Consider the following 19,373-nt stretch of genomic DNA (forward strand, 5'->3'; position numbering starts at 1 on the left):
CCCTACCCCCCACACAGTGCTGCCGGCCTTCCTACCCTCCCTTCTGCTGCTGCGGGGGATGCTTCAGGATAGAGAGTAGGGGAAGGGGCTAATCAATATGTAATTTACCCGCTCCTTCCAATTCAAAATAATATGAACACACACACTGTGGTCAGCCATAACTAAAGCATAGTAAATTGTGCTTACTATTCTTCTGTTTTGTGAGTTAACAAGAAGCAGCTCAACTCAGAGCAAGCACTTCCTATTCATTCACTTCCCATATGCAGCTGAGGCTGCAGAGAAAGGGATGTGTGTTTGAGCTTTTGGGTGAACACCCTAATGCAATAGGCTACACACATCTATGAGCTCTTATTGCTGGTGTATTTCATGTGCAGCGCAAGACCATTCCTCCTCTTCTAGTGTGGCCCAGGAAGGTCAAAACGTTGGACACCCCTGCTTCAGAGTCTCTGCTTTCAGAAAATATATAATGCTTGGGATTTTTAATCTTCAGGTCTAAATTATTATTATACAGGATTTATATAGCGCCGACAGTTTGCGCAGCGCTTTACAATGTGAAATGATTGTTTAAACGTGTGCAAATAAAACCTGCAAAAAGTGCTCTGGCAACGAAAGAGTGAAGTTTGTTGTGTAAATTGCAGAATATATATATATATATATATATATATATATATATATATATATATATATATATATATATATATATATATATATATACACACACACCCACACCTTGCTGTCTTTGTCTTTTATGGCACCTTAAATAATAATAACCATGTGTTTCATTGACGTGTTATGTTGTCAAACTGTCCACTTCCAACTAATTAAAGTGAATACAGATACAGACGGGCACAGATGAGGGCCTGCTGGCAATCGCAATAAATGCGTGACTGTTTTAGCCACGTCTGCCCATTTGAGCCCAATTAACAGAATGTGCTATTTTCAGTCAATACCCTGGAGTTTATCCGATAAACAAAAGTATCATGGGTTGCTGACCAGCAGTGAATCCCTTATTGTGTTCTATTCAGGAGTAGAAGACAGTCTGGCTTAAAAGATTAGTGTCTGGGATAACAGGGTACAAACAGGCTGACGCTGTTCTGTGATTTCCCCCCCTCTTCTCTTGTAGTTGGCTCAGACCCGGAATTTGCCCGGTATGTGGCCGGGGTCAACCAAGCTATGCAACAAAAACGGCAAGCACAGCATGTCCGTCGTCCAAGCACCACACGTAGCAACTGGCCCCATCCTGAGGATTCGCATAGAACGTGGCCCTTCCCGGAATATTTCACTGAAGGGTAAGAGAGCATTCTGGGGAACCACGGCTTGTCCTTTGTATTGCAACAATACGGTCAGTATGTAGATGGATTTCTGGGTGTGTGAAGTAGTGTGTCCTGTCTGAGCATCCTCTTTTACTACTGTTGTATAATTGTTTTTTTTATATAGGCTAGAGTTAAAAAAAAAAAAAAAAGTTTGGGGTTTACAGAAAAAAAAAAAAAAACCCCTTATACAGGTCCATCTCAAAAAATTAGCGTATTGTGATAAAGTTCATTATTTTCTGTAATGTACTGATAAACATTCGACTTTCATATATTTTAGATTCATTACACACAACTGAAGTAGTGCAAGCCTTTTATTGTTTTAATATTGATGATTTTGGCATACAGCTCATGAAAAACCAAAATTCCTATCTCAAAAAATTAGCATATCATGAAAAGGTTCTCTAAACGAGCTATTAACCTAATCAACTATTTAACTCTAAACACCTGCAAAAGATTCCTGAGGCTTTTAAAAACTCCCAGCCTGGTTCATTACTCAAAACCGCAATCATGGGTTAGACTGCCGACCTGACTGCTGTTCAGAAAGCCATCATTGACACCCTCAAGCAAGAGGGTAAGACACAGAAAGACATTTCTGAACTAATAGGCTGTTCCCAGAGTGCTGTATCAAGGCACCTCAGTGGGAAGTCTGTGGGAAGGAAAAAGTGTGGCAGAAAACGCTGCACAGCGAGAAGAGGTGACCGGACCCTGAGGAAGATTGTGGAGAAGGACCGATTCCAGACCTTGGGGGACCTGCGGAAGCAGTGGACTGAGTCTGGAGTAGAAACATCTAGAGCCACCATGTACAGGCGTGTGCAGGAAATGGGCTACAGGTGCCGCATTCCCCAGGTCAAGCCACTTTTGAACCAGAAACAGCGGCAGAAGCACCTGACCTGGGCTACAGAGAAGCAGCACTGGACTGTTGCTCAGTGGTCCAAAGTACTTTTTTCGGATGAAAGCAAATTTTGCATGTCATTCGGAAATCAAGGTGCCAGAGTCTGGAGGAAGACTGGGGAGAGGGAAATGCCAAAATGCCTGAAGTCCAGTGTCAAGTACCCACAGTCAGTGATGGTCTGGGGTGCCATGTCAGCTGCTGGTGTTGGTCCACTGTGTTTTATCAAGGGCAGGGTCAATGCAGCTAGCTATCAGATTTTGGAGCACTTCATGCTTCCATCTGCTGAAAAGCTTTATGGAGATGAAGATTTCATTTTTCAGCACGACCTGGCACCTGCTCACAGTGCCAAAACCACTGGTAAATGGTTTACTGACCATGGTATTACTGTGCTCAATTGGCCTGCCAACTCTCCTGACCTGAACTCCATAGAGAATCTGTGGGATGTTGTGAAGAGAAAGTTGAGAGACGCAAGACCCAACACTTTGGATGAGCTCAAGGCCGCTATCGAAGCATCCTGGGCCTCCATAACACCTCAGCAGTGCCACAGGCTGATTGCCTCCATGCCACGCCGCATTGAAGCAGTCATTTCTGCAAAAGGATTACCGACCAAGTATTGAGTGCATAACTGAACATAATTTTTTGAAGGTTGACTTTTTTTGTATAAAAAACACTTTTCTTTTATTGGTCGAATGAAATATGCTAATTTTTTGAGATAGGAATTTTGGGTTTTCATGAGCTGTATGCCAAAATCATCAATATTAAAACAATAAAAGGCTTGCACTACTTCAGTTGTGTGTAATGAATCTAAAATATATGAAAGTCTTATGTTTATCAGTACATTACAGAAAATAATGAACTTTATCACAATATGCTAATTTTTTGAGAAGGACCTATACTTACCTAGGTGGATGCAGCAACGATCCGATGTCTGCCTCTGCACTGAAAACTGAGCAGTCAAACACCACTAATCACTCCGTTCTCCCCTCTGCTCTGAGCAGAGAGCAGTGTTGGTCATCGGCTCTCTGCTCTGCCCCTCCAGTGCTTGCTGGAGCGTCAGGCTTGTGGGTGGGAGAAGAAAGCAAGGGGCTCAGTCTCCGAGCGGCTCACTGAGAGGCTGAGCCATTTCCGGTCCAGGCATCTGGGTGGATCCCAACTTTAAAGTCCAGGCCAGACCTTTTTTTTTTTTTTTTCTTCTATTTCGATAGTCACCAAGGGATTGATTTACTAAAATGGAGAGTGCAAAATCTGGTGCAGCTCTAAAGAAACCAATCAGCTTCCAGATTTTTTTATTTTTTTTTTGTCAAAGCTTAAATGAACAAGCTGAAGTTTTGAAGCTGATTTGATACATTGCACAGCTGCACCAGATTTTTCACTCTCCAGTTTTAGTACATCAACCCCAAAGTGGCTTTTCTTGTTGTATATATGCATTGAGGTGTGCAGCACAGTATCTTGCATTGCAGTAACTTCACTAATTGCAAAGCTTAAGCTGGATACACACTATCCAACTTTTGTGGTTAGATTTCATTCAGATTTACCTTTTCTATGTAGTGCAAGGGCCTGCCAGATTGCATACAAATTGAAAGTGTTTAGGTTTGACCTCATATTATATGGTTTTGGTAAATCTAAAGGAAAAAGTCTTCAGAAAATCTTATAGTGTGTATGGCCCATTAGATGTATATCCAGCCAAAAGGATAGATCAGTTTGGTTTTATGGTCTGCACCGAAGTGCGTGCCGGCTTTGGCTGTTGCAGTTGGGAGACCAGCACTGTGCCATTTAAGTTCATTGCTGGCATAGATGTGTAAACTGCTTGAGCTGTAATAGCAACAGCACCATCTAGAGGCAAGAACGTGGTATAACTAAACCTTAATTAGCACCAACCACTGAAGGAGTTTAAAGTGAACCTTTTATTATAAAGTCATAGTTGGGTTGTAAAAAGACACAAGTCCATCTGGCTCAATCAATAAAAAAACAAGAAACAGTAAAGAAAACCCAACCATACAATCGCATATACACAATCCTATACCCGCTGTTGATCCAGGGGAAGGCGAAAAACCCCAGCAAAGCATGATCCAATTTGCGACAGCAGGGGAAAAAAAATCCTTCCTGATCCTCCCTGAGAGGCAATCGGATATTCCCTGGATCAACTTTACCTATAAAAGTACCCAGTTGTATTATGTACACCTAGGAAAGAATCCAGACCTTTTTTAAAGCAGTCTAGTGAGCTGGCCAGAACCACCTCTGGAGGGAGTCTATTCTGCATTTTCACAGCTCTTAGTGTGAAGAAACCTTTCCATATTTGGAGACTAAATCTCTTTTCCAGATGTAAAGAGTGCCCCCTTGTCCTCTGGGATGACCCTAAAGTGAATAACTCAACACCAAGTTCCTTATATTGACCCCTTATGTATTTATACATGTTGATCATATTTCCCCCTTAATCTCCTCTTCTCAAGAGAGAATATATTTAGTTCCTCGAATCTTTCCTCATAGCTGAGCTCCTCCATGCCTCTTATCAGTTTGGTTGCCCTTCTCTGCACTTTCTCCAGTTCCCCAATATCCTTTTTGAGAACTGGTGCTCAAAACTAAATTGCATGAGGTCTTACTAACGCAAAGAGGCTCTCAGGGCTTAAATGCTAGTCATCCAGGATAGTGCCTACCTTGCTGTCCTCCCAAGACTGGGCATGTCCGGATATGCTGGGAACAAGAAAAGACAGAGGGTGCATCGGCCTAGTGTATTACCTCAGATAAAATGGCTTTATTACAGTAGGTTAAGATGTATACTCCCAAATGAAGATGACAAAAGGCATATCAACAATATTGTTGCAGCATCTGGGTTGTCGCGTCACAGTAATGAAGTCCTTTGGCAGTCGCTGAAAAGGACTTAATTTTCTTGTTCCTCGCTGGTCTATTGTAGGCCTTTTACTAAAAATGAAATGGGATATTAAACCAATACAAATATATATATATATATATATATATAAAATATATGCAAAAAAAAAAAAATGTATGTATATGTGTGTGTGTGTGTATATGTATATATATATATATATATATATATATATATATATATACATACATACATACATACATACATACATACATACATACATACATACATACATACACATTGTGACAATGATGACTGTGATGGTATACACACCATCAATTAAAACTGTGATATGAACAGTGCCAAATAGAATAGTGAGCAAAAAGTCTTTTGGTACATAAACAATATGGCTGTGCCCACAACAAATTCTCTGATGTAAGTGAAATACAATAAATGGTGATATCTTCTAATCTTGCAATCCTGTAACTGCAAACTAACACCACGTGATCCAAAATGATGGGGGAATAGATTAACCCCTTACCAGATACACTTTGGATAATAGAGTGTAGTGATCAATATTTCTACTCTGTGATAACAGTGTCTGGTGAGGAGGCGTCCTCGACAGAGTGTGCTCAGGAGGGTCTGGACTCTGGAAGAGTCCAGGCTACCGATCAATGTACTGGAGCTCCGAGCGATCAGACTTTGTCTGGATCATTAGACAGGTCGTCTCCAGGGGTGTCCGGGACGGATTCAATCAGACACTGCTACGGACGTGGCCTATGTCAATCGCCAAGGGGGCACAAGAAGTGTCCTGGCGGCTCAGGAAGTAGCCAGCATTCAAAGGTGGGCAGAACAAATCGCTCCAGCCCCTCTCTGCTGTGCACATTCCATTGACGGGTGGATTACCTAAGTCAACAGGCGTTGGACCAGGGGGAATGGTCACTTCATCTGGAGGTGTTTCATCAGTTGTGTCTCCGGTGGGGTACTTCCGAGGTGGATCTGTTGGCCTCTCGCCTCAACAGGAAAGTACAGAAGTTTGTGGCACGGTCTTGGAATCTTCTAGCCGACGCCACAGACGCATTAGTTGCTCCTTGGAGTCAGTATCGTCTGATTTACGCCTTTCCTCCTCTCAAGCTTCTGCTGAGACTCCTGCGCATGATCGAGGCAGAAGAGATTCCGGTCATCCTAATGGCTCCAGACTGGCCTGGCCGGTCTTGGTACGCCTGGTCTCAGGGAAGATCTGCTTTGCCAAGGGCCAATCTTCCATCCTGCTGTTTAAAGCCAAGTGCTGAAGGACAGAGGGTTGTCCGAAACGGTGATTCCTACGTTGTTAAAAGCTAGAAAATCTACTTCTAAGAAGATTTACCATCGTACTTGGGAAGTTGTACATTGCATGGGGTGAATCCCTCTGGGTTCACCCTCGCTCCTTTTCGATGACTCGGATCTTGGCTTTCCTCCAACGAGGAGCAGTGCATGGCCTTGAGTACTATCAAGGGCCAGGTTTCAGCCTTGGCGGCTTTCTTTAAATGTCCGTTGGCCACACACTCCTTGGTGTACCTTTTTATCCAGGAAGTGAGACACTTTGTTCTTCCAGTGTGGTCTCCATTGCCGCTGTGGGACCTCAATTTGGTGTTGTCGGTTCTCCAGAAGCCTCCCTTTGAAAATATTCGGGAGGTGCCCCTGCTTACATTATCCCAGAAGGTGGCCTTTTTGGTGGCTATCACTTCTGTGCACAGAGTGTCGGAGCTGGCGGCGCGGTCTTGTCGTTCACCTTACCTGGTAGTTCACAAGGATAAGGTGGTTCTTCGTCCATGTCGTTCCTTCCAAAGGTCATCTCTGATTTTCATCTGAATGAAGACATCATGTTGCCTTCCCTGTGTCCCAGGCCTAAGCATCCTAAGGAAATAGCTTTGCATTCGCTGGATGTGGTTCAGGCAAAAAAGGGTGTACCTGGCAGCTATGGAATCTTTTAGAAAGTCGACTCGCTATTTGTCATCACCGATGGACCTCGCAAAGGGCTGACTGCTTCTGCTGTGACCATTTCCAGATGGATCAGACAGACTGTGGTTCAGGCCTATGCTTTTAAGGGTCAGGTTCCTCCTTTCCCTGTTAAGGCGCACTCCACTAGGGCACTTAGTGCCTCTCCTGGGCCTTCCGTCATCAGGCATCAGTGATGCAGGTTTGCAAGGCGGCTAGCTGGTCGTCTGTGCACACGTTCACAAAGTTTTAAAATGTGGAAATGTTGGCATCTGCGGATGCTTCCTTCGGCCGCAAAGTTTTGCAGGCTGCGGTTTAGAGGACTTTGTCCTCTTTGAGGGGGTTTTATATTTTTTAAAGGGGAGCTCCAGTTGGTGATAGTTGAGCTCCATGTTACCTGGTTGGCTAGGTTTAGGCTTGGGGAAGGTTTTTTTTCCTATTATTCCCACCCTTTATTTTTTACACTGCTTTGGGACGTCCCATATAGTCATGCAGATGAGCTGTGTTTGTCCATGAATGAAAAAGAAAAAATTAAATTAACACTGAAAAAATAATGGAAATTATTTTTTTAAGCTGCTGCTAAATTAAAAGGTATAATACATCATGTGTTTATGGCAAAAATTAAACTAGCGCTGCTTCCACATATAAATCAAATATAGTAAAACATGAATAGTGCTACATAAAAAGTTCCAGTGCATTAAATAAAGTCCATTAGTGCAAACAAAGTGTCAGTGCTGATGAATTCTTCTGGTGAATTCCAAGGTGCCACTCTATGCTCCCCTCCTGAAATCCCCACTCACCAACAGTAATATTCAAGCAGGCATGGAGTACATCCTTAGGCATCCTTAGGCAAAGTATGTAGATATGACTCCCCTCCTCTCCTTCAATAGGGCTCTCAGCATGGTTGTGTTATAGAAATTAATGAGAGAGATATTTCCATAGTGTGATACTGTTTCATTTATTATAAGTTTAAAAAGCAAGTACACTTACAGAGTTTAAAATTCCAAACACCTCAGCGTGCGTTCCAGCCACCAGATCTGAAGTCACTCTCTCGTCGCCGCTTGACGCGTTTCGCCCCTTCCACTGGGCGTTTTTCAGAAGCTGGGGGTGCTTGGGACTGGCTCCTTCTTATTCACTTATGTCGTCCTACTACACCCAAAACCTCCTCCTCCTCCCTACTAGGCCACTTCCTGTTTATGGTCTGACCTCATTCTCTACTCCTGACCGGAAGTAGCGGGGGCCGCCATCTAAGTACACCCTGTTACTCAATATTACAGCTTTGGTTGTGCTTTATACTCCATATTACACCACCCTGCTCGTTTATGTACCTTAATTAATCTTATGCCACAAGATTCATCTGTTTCTGTTATTTACATCATCCCAGTGTTTAATCTATTAATATATATTGTCACTTTACTAAAATCTGAAAAATTTCCTACCAAAATAACATTATTTTCTCTGTAATCAAAGCTTCTCTGATGGGGTCTATTACATAGCTTTCTTACAATTCTATATGCCAAAAAAACAATTCCCATATCAAATGTTACTAAAAAAATATATAAAATACACATAAAAATTTAACAGTAAAATATATATGTACTTGATACAATTTATAAATTACAATGTAATAAAAAAATGTACATCCAGTTCTACGTTTAACCCTGGGGGTGTCATACTTTGCAGCTGATACATCCATTTTGTCTCATTTTGTGAAATGGCTTTTTTCATGTTAGTGACCTCCAGTGTGTGTCTATCCTGTAGAGAAAAAAAAAGCCTCCCACAAATGTTTAGCATCATTGGTAAGGCTGCTAGATAACTATAAACACAATGTTTTACAAAGTATCATTTCATTCTTTTAGATCAAAGGAATGAACTTCTGTCTGTAAGTGAGGGCAGTTTAACCTCTTAAAGACTAAGGGCTCTTTCACACGGTCCGCATTCCGTTGTGGACCGTGCTCTGCTCAGCGGGGATTGATCCGCCGATCCCCGCTGAGCCGGCGGATGACAGCTCCGTCTCCGCACTGTGTGCGGAGAGGGAGGTGTCAGAGCCCCGCTGCTCTCTATGGGGAATCAGATGAGAGCGGACCGCCTGTCCGCTCTCATCCGATCCCCAGGACGGATGGAAAATAGGGTTTCCATCCGTCTGGATTTCACGGACAGGATCGGATGCAGATGGCAGCGGGTGTCAGCGGACATGTCACTGCTGACATCCGCTGCTCCATAGGGCTGAATGGGGCATCCGATCAGATCCGCCTAAAAAACTGACAGGCGGATCTGATCGGAATGCCTGTGTGAAAGAGCCCTAAGCCTTTTTCTAACACTGGTTGCTTACAAGTTAAAATCAGTATTTTTTCTTAGAAAATTTCTTAGAACCCCCAAACATTTTTATAGATATATATATATATATATATATATATATATATATATATATATATATATATATATATATATATATATATATATATATATATATATATATATATATATATATACTTTAGCAGAGAACCTAGAGAATAGCATTGCAAGCTTATGTGACACTGTATTTGCACAGAAGTCTTTAAATGCAGTTTTTTGGGGGAAAATACATGTTGGTTTTTTTTTTTTAATTAAACAGTAAAGTTAGCCCAAAAGTTAGTAAAGTTTTTGTATATTGTAAAAGATGATGTTACCCTAAGAATCGTGATCTTTATGCTAAGCAAAAAAAATTGTGATGCTCATTTTATCCAGAATTGTGCAGCTCCATTTCTTACCTTTTGGAGTGTGAGTGTTGGCTACAATACGTGTGTAGAACCACCAGAGAACTGAGAGTGAGACTCATGGAACATATAAACAATATTAAAAATGGGCTTCTGTCATCATAGTCGATCAAATCATTTTAGAAGGTACCACAATAGAGACCTCCCTAAATTGTCCATTTGTGGAATAGCCAGGATAGAGAGACCCTGGAGGGGCATTAACATGGAAAAAAGCCATTTCACAAAATGAGACAAAATGGATGTATCAGCTACAAAGTATGACACCCGCAGGTTTAAACTTAGAAGTGCACGTAAATTGTTTTATCAGTAATTTTTAATTGTATTGTAATTTAAAACTCGTATCAACTACATATATATTTTACTGTTAAATTTGTATGTGTATTTTATATATATATTTTTTTTTTTTAAGCAACAATTGATATGGGAATTTTCTTTTGGTATACTTATGATTGTAAGAAAGCTATGTAATAGACACCATCAGAGAAGCTTTGATTACGAGATAATGTTCTCTTGGTAAGAAATTTTCATATTTTAGTAAAGTGACAATTGGGATGATGTAAAAAAAACAGAAAAAGATGAATATTGTGGCATAAGATGGTAATTAAGGTACATAAACAAGCAGGGTGGACTAATATGGAGTATAAAGTACAACCGAAGCCGTAATATTGAATAATAGGGTGTAATAGGATGGCGGCCCCTCTAATTTCGGTCAGAAGTAGGAAATGAGATTAGACCATAAACAGGAAGTGGCCTAGTAGGGAGGAGTTAAAAGGTTTTGGGTGTAGTAGGAGATAAGTGAATAAGGAGCCAGTCACAAGCAACCCCAGCTTCTGAAGATGCCCAGTGGAAGGGGCGAAACGCGTCAAGCGGGGACAATAGAGGGACATCAGATCCGGTGGTTGGAACGCATGCTGAGGTGGCGAACATAACCTTTACAAATGCTTGGAATTATTTTTAACTCTGTAAAGTGTACTTTTTAAACTTCTAATAAATGAAACCGTATCACGCTATGGAAATCTCTATAACACAACCGTGCTGAGAGTTTTATTATTGAAGGAGAGGAGAGGAGTCATATCTACATACTTTGCCTAAGGATGTATTCCGTACCTGCTTATGAATATTACTGTTGGTGAGTGGGGATTTTAGGAGGGGAGCATGGAGTGGCACCTCGGATTTCACCAGAAGAATTCATCAGCATTGACACTTTGCTTGCACATTTGTTCCATGAACAGGATGTCTCGCTGTCCCATTGCCAGAACACAGTGGTTGATGCTACATACATTTTATACAGCTTTGATAGCGGCTGTGTTTCCTGTGGAAATAATTTGGTTGGGCCAGCTTGGACCGAACAAACTAAAGTAACACAAAACCTGGAGTTCAGCTGGATACACACTATACAACTTTTGTTGTTCAATTTCCTTTAGAGTTGCCTTCAACTATGTAGTGCAAGGGCCTGCCTGAATGCATTCAAATATAATGTGTATAGGTTTGACCTCATATATTGTATGGTTTTGGTAAATCTAAAGGAAAAAATCTAAAGATAATTGTATAGTGTGTATCCAGCTTTAGGCTTTAATAAAAATAGAGTCAGGGGGAGGAGCAAGCATTCGACTTCTACAAAGAGTACTTGCAGGCGAGTGGAGATGTGTCAGCTTTTCAATACACAAGCTGCTAAAAAGTATAATCCATCTTCTTGTATTGGAGAACTGTTGGGTAAAAGTGACCCTATGGTGACAGGGTCACCTTAAAGCGAAGTTCTAGCCAAAATTTTTTTTTTTTTGTTCTTGCTTACAGAAAGCTTAGGAATAACTCCAGATTTCTATTTTTGGATGTGTGCCTGTTAGCCCCCATTCACACTAGCGCGACTTGTCAGGCGACTTGGTCGCCTGACAAGTCGCGGTGGGTCGCTCGCCATTGATTAGCACAGGACCCGTTCTAATAGGAGCGACACAAGTCGCTCCGACTTAGAAAAAGGGTCCTGTACTACTTTGGGGTGACCTGGAGGCGACTTGCATTGACTTCAATGATATGAAGTCCGCGCAAGTCGCGCAGAGGTCGCGGTGCACAGGTTGCCCCACCAAGTCGTGTCGCCCCTGTCTAAACGGGGTCTTAGGCACTTCCATGAACTACACAGGAAGTGAGTGGAATTTCCACAGCTGGTACACAGGTAGCAATAAAAGAGACAGAAATAAAAAATACAAATTTAGTCCGAGCTCCACTTTCAGATGTCATATAGGCAGTTTATTGCTCATTATGTCAATACTAGGTTAAAACTTTTCAGTAGAACATACAGATTTTAAAAAATAGCTGAAAGAGACTGCAGGAGATCAGTAGAACCGAGATGGGGAAAAAGGAGGAATAAAAAGGTGAAAACAGGATTATATGCTATTTTAGGGTCTACATCTACTTTATGGTTCATAAACATCATCCCTAAACAGGACAACAAATATTAGAATCAAAACTCCTTTTTCTCATTTCCGTAAAGTAAAATTCCTGACTACACCGAACTAGTCTTAAAATGTTTCCTTTCTGACACCTATGCTGACTAACCTGTGTCAAAAAAAAAAAAAAAAAAAGTATTTACTTATTTCAGCCCGCTCTGGTCTGGACACATGATCCCCGGTGAAAGATGATCTGCGCTTAGGATAAGGGAAGAATATCAAAGTGATGGCTGCAGCCTACCTCCTAACTATAATCCAGCAGATGTATAGTAAAATATGAGATGCTGGGGGGAGAGGTAAATGGAGCAGCCTATTATAGATGTAAATAACAGATATAGTGTAGGTGTGGGATTCAGCCCAGCAATAAGTTTAATCACAGTATTAAAAATCCGGCACTATATAATAAACTCACAGTGGGAAATTACTTGGTAATCAATACTAGATATCAAAAACCTATACACATCATAAAAATATAAATAAATATATATGATATTTAATAAGTGTAAAATAAAATCTGTATAAATCTGACTGTGTGCCAAGTGCTGGTGAGGTGGTGGTGAAGATCTCCACAAAAAAGAAAAGACAATCTCAAGCTCACTAAGGTGCTTCAGTGACCGTGCAAAAGAAATATCAAAATAGGCAAAAAAGCCCCCCAAGGTGTGTGTATATATATATATATATGTGTGTGTGTATGTATGTATGTATATATATATATATATATATATTTATGATGTGTATATGTTTTTGATATCTAGTATTGATTACCAAGTCATTTCCCACTGTGGGTTTATTATATAGTGCCGGATTTTTAATACTGTGATTATACTTATTGCTGGGCTGAATCCCACACCTACATTATATCTGTTATTTACATCTATAATAGGCAGCGCCATTTACCTCTCCCCCCTATCATCTCTCATGATCCCCTGTGTAAGTCAGCAGCAGCTGGAGGGGAGAGGAGAGCGCCCTTGACAACAGCTGGCAATGCCTGAGCGGGGTCACCCATAAGCGCCTATGACCCATCCGTTGTCTGCACTCCCTCCTCTCTCCTGCAGCTGCCGCAGGCCGACACAGGGGAGCCAAAAACACGTGATCGAAGTGGCCTGAAAATGGGTAAGGATATACAGTATATCTTTCTTGAACAGGATAGTCCGCTTAGATGGGGGGGGGGGGGGGGGGGGTTGGTCATTTTTAAGATTAGGTAAGTTTTAGTTGGAATTCTACTTTAAGAATTAAAAAGAAGAACTCCTGTTTCCTCTTGTTTTGCAGTGATGGAATGAACAGCAACTGGACAGGTGCTCAGGGCGATTCGGCCAGTTCCAGTGACGAGACCTCATCTGCCAATGGAGACAGTCTATTTTCTATGTTCTCAGGTCCTGACCTTGTTGCTGCAGTGAAACAAAGGAGGTGAGTCACATGACTGCAATCACTTCCTGTACAAGTCCTTTATTGATCAGTTTTTACTTGGAGGAACCACGTAGGCTCACTTTGAAAATAGATCTCTATTGTGAGGCGAGAAGGCAAAAAAGGGCAAGAGTTCTGTAATACCAGGCAGATTAGCCTCTGATCACCTGTTTGTCATAATGTAGTCCTAAACCGTGTCTAATGAGAAATATCAATCCTCAGTTATTTTGTAATACAAATTAAAAAATAAAAAAACTGACTATTAATACTCTATTGATGCTTTTTTTTTTTTTTTTCTCCTTTCCTACAGAAAACACAGCAGTGGTGAACAAGAAGCAAACACGTTACCGTCGCCACCCCTCCTTTCCACGGTAGACGATCTCAACCAGGTTAGAATACAGGAGCGCCCAGTGTCCGGGTACCTTCCGCCTTTTCTAATGAGTAGATCGCGGTACCCTTTAGCAACCAAAGGGAGTCCACTTAACTGAATGTAGACCTGTACAAGATGCATTATGGATGGTTGCTTTGGGTTGCCATATTAGGGACCCTTGCTTTTTTTTTTTTTTTTTTTTTTTTTTAATAAGCCTGCAAGTGTCTATAGTGACATTTGTAATTAAGCCATTCTCAACTAGTTCTGTGAAACCCTACGATTTCCCTAGAGGTTGCTAAGAGTTCCTTGACCTGGAGCTGATGAAATTGGTTGTAAAGGCAGAAGGTTTGTTATGTAAGGTACTGGCCACCGATGTAGGGAGCATTCTCCCCAATGAATTATTTTCTCTTTCGTTCATTGACAGGCAAAGCTCCTGATGATCTTAACCATTGGGTTATACTGCCCCTTACAGGAGTAGGGCACTAGGCAAAAAAGTATGGCTATGCCTATGGGCATTCCCAAGGAGGGTATATATATATATATATATATATATATATATATATATATAGGTACTCCAGTTTTTTTATGCCTAGTCTGAACTCAAGAGTAAGGGCATAGTTCCTTGCTTTGATCTCTGGTCCTGGCAAAATTTTTTCTTTTAGATACATTTTTTTTTTCCTGTGAGATCTACAATCAACTGCCAAACTCGGTGAGGGGCTGGATAATCTAGATCCAGTGGTCACCCCAGTCATGCCAACGAGCGTGCGCAGATCTCAGCTCAGCGATGTGTGGGCCGCGACATAGTCCCCCCGGATAAGGGCTGCGAGTTAAATGCCTTGTGAGGTCGCATATGACCAGGTCTCGGCTGGAGTCGCAGCGTTCCTCCTGGCCGACAGCACCGCCATTTCGATGGTGAGGGGTTCTGGCTAGAGTGGTGCCCACCTGGTTCCTTGTATGGTGAGTAGCTGTCCCCCCCTATCCACCTGGATGATTTTGGGGTGGATGTGGGCCCCCACATGGGACAGACGGGCCCCCGGGTTTCCCTTCTTCCCGTTAGGCACCGCCCTCACCTGTCCCCCATCCTACCCCCTCCTCCATTAATGCTGGGGCTGTGTGGGTGGTCTGGTCCATCTCCTGGGGCGGGGGGGCAGGACACTATGATGGGGGGGGGGGGTGGCGAGTTTTTGGTGCGGTCCTCTCCCTCGCTGCTGAGGATTGATTGGGGCTCTGTGGCTGGCAATCGGGTGTGCTGCCAGAGCGTTGGGGTTGTCTTTTTAGTAGTGTTTTACGCTTTTTTTGTGGGGTCCCCCTGGTGACTCATGGAGTCTTTTAGAGCACATCTCCCCACCTGAATCCTCTCTGAGGCCGTGGGGCCCTCCAGGTCCCATCCATACATCAACGCACTGACGGCGGTCCTGGAATCATTTGTGTCCCGGGTGGAGTAGACTTTTGGGTGACGGGCTGGCAAAAAAGCCTTTTCCCTGCCTCATCTGTCCCCTTAGACCCTGAATCTGATTTGGCTGCTGCAGACATGGGTCACCCTGCATGGGTCTGCAACCACGCGCACGAAAAGGCGCTGGGGGACTCACTTATTGAATCTGTGCATAAGACCTTAAAGATGGAGGACACAGCTGCGACGGAGGCGCAGTTCCCCATTGGCATTCACAAGCCATCCAGAGCAGCAAAGGTGTAACCTTTCCCCTTCTATTTCTATTTTGACAGAATTGTCACTAGAGAGTGGGGACTACCAAACCGTCCCCTGGGGTCCCTAAGCGCTTTGCTAGGCGATACCCCTATAAGGAGTCTCTTCTTTGGAAGTGAACAACCCTTGGCCACACACTCCCTGGTTCGTACCTTTATCAGGGTGTTCGCCATTTGGTTCCTCCAGTGCGGTCTTCGTTGCCACCTTGGGACCTCAATTTGGTGCTTTCAGTCCTCCAGAAGTGTACCGTTTGAGATTCTTTGGGAGATTCCCTTTTTTACGCGGTCTCCGAAGGTTTGAATGAAGACATGTTGACTGGCGGCATTATCCTGTCGACCTTATTTGGTGGTTCACAGAGTTGAGGGTGTTCTTCGCCCCTGTCTGCATTCCATCCAAAGGTTGTCTGATTTCCATTTGAATGAAGACATTGTGTTGCCTTCCCTGTGTCCCAGGCCAAAACATCTTAAGGAAATTACCTTGCATGCCTTGGATGTGGTTCGGGCGATTAGGGTGTACCTGGCAGCTATGGAGTCTTTTAGAAAGTCAGACTCACTATTTGTATTTACGGATGCGTCTCGGACAGGGTTGTCTGCTTCCTCTGTGACCATTCCCAGATGGATCAGACAGACGGTGATTCAGGCCTATTACATCAAGGGTCAGGTTCCTCCTTTCCCTATCAAGGCACACTCAACTCGGGCACACAGTGCCTCCTGGGCCTTCTATCTTCAGACGTCAGTGACACAACTTTCACAAAGTTCTATGAAGTGGATTTTTTGGCATCTGAAGATGCCTCTTTTGATCGCAATGTTTTTCAGGCTGCTGTTTAGAGGACTTGATCCTCTTTGAGGGTGTATTGTTTTTTTCAGGTGTGTTTTGGTTGAGCCCCTATTGCCTGGTCGGCTGTTTTTAGCCTTGGGAATTTTTTGCTGTTCCCACCCCTCATATTTAACACTGATTTGGGACGTCCCAATGATTAAGAACATCAGGAGCTGTGTCCATCAATGAACGAAAAAGAAAATGGTATTTCTGACTTACTGATAAATCTATTTCTCTGATGTTCATTGACGGACACAGCACCCACCCCTCTGTGGAGTTGTATTTTCTCTGACAAAACTGAGTACCTATAGCAGAGAGAGAGTGAGTATACCCCCTGGGACTGGCCATAGTCGTAGCCGGACTTTTTTTTCTGCCTAGTGTCCTACTCCTGTAGGGGGCAGTATACACTATGGTTAAGAATATCAGGAGCTGTGTCCGTCAATAAACATCAGAGAAATGGATTTTGCGGTAAGTCAAAAATCCCATTTTTAGCAGGGGTTCCCCGAGACCTGAAAAAGTTTAGGGTTCCTCTGGGGTAACAGGGTTAACAGAGGCTGCTGTCAAGTAAAATACTTGTAGACTTCGAGCAGTCCTGATTCATTAAGTGGAATTCCTGTAAAATGTCCAAAATCTCCCCTTCATTTATTTGGAAAATAACATTACCTTTTGCACTATGCACTTTTGGGATTGCTAAATGTCTGATTAGAAACAACCATCCAATGCAGTCATTTAGCAGCCCTCCTCTCTGTGACCGACCAACGCTTGCCTTGTATAGGCGAATGTTCCTGGTCAATCATTTCCTAGTAGAGTTGTCCGTGTCTGTCCTCCCCTGTCAGCCAGCCCTGCCCTTACCCACCCCTCCGCTTCCAGCCTCCCCCGCCATGTCCTTGACATATCACCAAGTGGCCCAGCAGGCTCGCGTTGCTTCCTGAAGTGACTTAACTGGCCCTCCATTTATACTCCGACTGTAACCTGCAAAGTGCTGTCTGTAGCAGTTTGTTCTTTGTGCTGAGGGTGCACAGTGAGTGCGCTCACAGGACATAAACAATGGCCACCCAGCAACGCATATGTGTGGAGCGTAGGCGGTAAAGCCCACTCTTTTGCTGCTGCATGCAGGTGTCAGACGGTCATGAAGGGGTTAACATCTAGACATTGCTATCCAAATGTATTTACCCCTAATGAAAGTAAGGAATATTTTATTTTTTAGATTGGGATTAGTGGCAAGTTGTACTGCTGTTTAAAAACCAGTATGTAATCCATATTAATGATGTTGTATAGGTTTAGTTTGGTCCTCTCTTGGTTAATTATAGACATCAGGTTACCCTGATCATGTTTTTTTCGCATCTCAATACTGATTTCTCTTTCTTTTCAGGAAAACAAAACCAAAACGTGGCCGCCTAAAGCTCCTTGGCAGCACTCCTCCCCTCTCTCCAATACACTGCCCAACCAGAGCTCCTCTTTGTACCACATGACAAATCCTGTGAGCCAATGGAACGACACAATGCAGATACTCCAGTCACCTGTCTGGTCCACCGCCAACGACTGCGCGCCTCCTGCCGGCATCTCCTCGACCTTTGCGTACTCACAGCAGCCGTCTCAGCAGACGAACAAGGGCTTTAAATCCTTCCAGATGAAGCACGAGCGCAGGCCCTCCTACCTGCACCAGTTCTGACGGGGGCTGTCACTTGCAGGGGACTGAGTCCGATGCTAAACTTTTTGGGGTTTGAGTTGCAAACAGTTTGGGGTGTTTCGGTTCTAATCCTGTGGTGAAAAAAAAAAAAAAAGATAGATTTTTAACTTTTTGACAGCAGTGACTATTCCTAAACATGCTTCTCCTCCATCTTCACTGGGTTACGTTACTGGAGTCTGTCTGTGCCGTATGCGTCCGTTGTGATAACTTTCACCACCCGCAACGAAGCCTCAGCCCAATCAGTGTCTACTAATTGGGGGTTCTGGGCAGAGACACCCCGTGGCTCCCATTCACTGCAGTCAGCTTGTAGATTTGCTGTTGACCCCCATGCTCGTGGTCCTTTGTGATTATGTTGGCCTTTGTCAGGGCAGGAAGGGATCTCAGGAGCCAGGTAATCAATATGCCTGAAAATTACAGCTGGTGCTTAAAGTTTACATCTTGTCGGGTTTCCCACGCAGTCACCAGATTTTTGGCTTTTTTAAGTGCCTGCCAGCTCCTAGATTGGGCTGACGGGTTCCTGAATTCCTCCTTTTTAACCCCTTTTCCATTGGCCTTTTAAAGAGAACCTAACACTGGAGATGTTTCATGGGCTTCCGATCATGTGATCGCTGTGATTGGCTGTCACGGTGATCGGGAGCTCATCCTACTGCTCCCAATCCTTTGGTTTGTGACCAGGAGCTGTCAGTGACAGCATGAGCACAGTGCTGGGGGTGCGGAAATGAGCACGGCCAGCACAAAACTAGGGATGCATATGTGTGACAGCACAAAATAAGGCCCAGCTCTTTGCTACCACATCAATGCATACAGCCAAGGGAAAGGGGGTTAAAGGATATCTGTGCTGAGGGGAATACAAAGGATGCCATTGCTGTCTGCATCCTGAAAATGTTTGTTGCTTGACTGTAATGACCGTCCCCTTGACTCAGAAGTTTGAGTCATTTATGACTGCAAGTATGCAGACCAAGAGTTTTGACCTCACTGTGACCTCTCTGCCTCTAAGACCTCTAAGCAGCCAGAGACAGCCAGCCAGTCTGCTAACATTTTCAGAAGTCGCACACTACTCTGTTCCTTGTGTCCTTTATAGCATTCAATTATAGAAAGCAGGGATAGATGGGGCTTTCTTGCTACTTTGGTTCTGCAGCTCTGGCCTGTTATTGTTTGCAAACTTATCATCCCTAATATTTGGAGGTT

The 19,373-nt window shown here is 43.2% G+C and overlaps 1 protein-coding gene across 1 annotated transcript in view; it reads left to right on the forward strand.

Annotated features, from left to right (window-relative positions):
• Positions 1-18,893, forward strand: part of GARRE1 (granule associated Rac and RHOG effector 1) — an 86,380-nt gene extending 67,487 nt beyond the window's left edge. Inside the window, exons 10-13 of the mRNA XM_082270905.1 lie at positions 1,124-1,289; positions 13,473-13,610; positions 13,918-13,996; positions 17,868-18,893. Of these exons, the coding sequence (XP_082127031.1) occupies positions 1,124-1,289; positions 13,473-13,610; positions 13,918-13,996; positions 17,868-18,167 (683 nt within the window). The 3' untranslated portion in view covers positions 18,168-18,893. The remainder of the gene's footprint in view (positions 1-1,123; positions 1,290-13,472; positions 13,611-13,917; positions 13,997-17,867) is intronic.
• The last annotated feature ends 480 nt before the right edge of the window (positions 18,894-19,373 follow it).

This window comes from Pelophylax lessonae, assembly GCF_965119305.1.
Source record: "Pelophylax lessonae genome assembly, chromosome: 10".
In the NCBI taxonomy this organism is placed as follows: domain Eukaryota; kingdom Metazoa; phylum Chordata; class Amphibia; order Anura; family Ranidae; genus Pelophylax; species Pelophylax lessonae.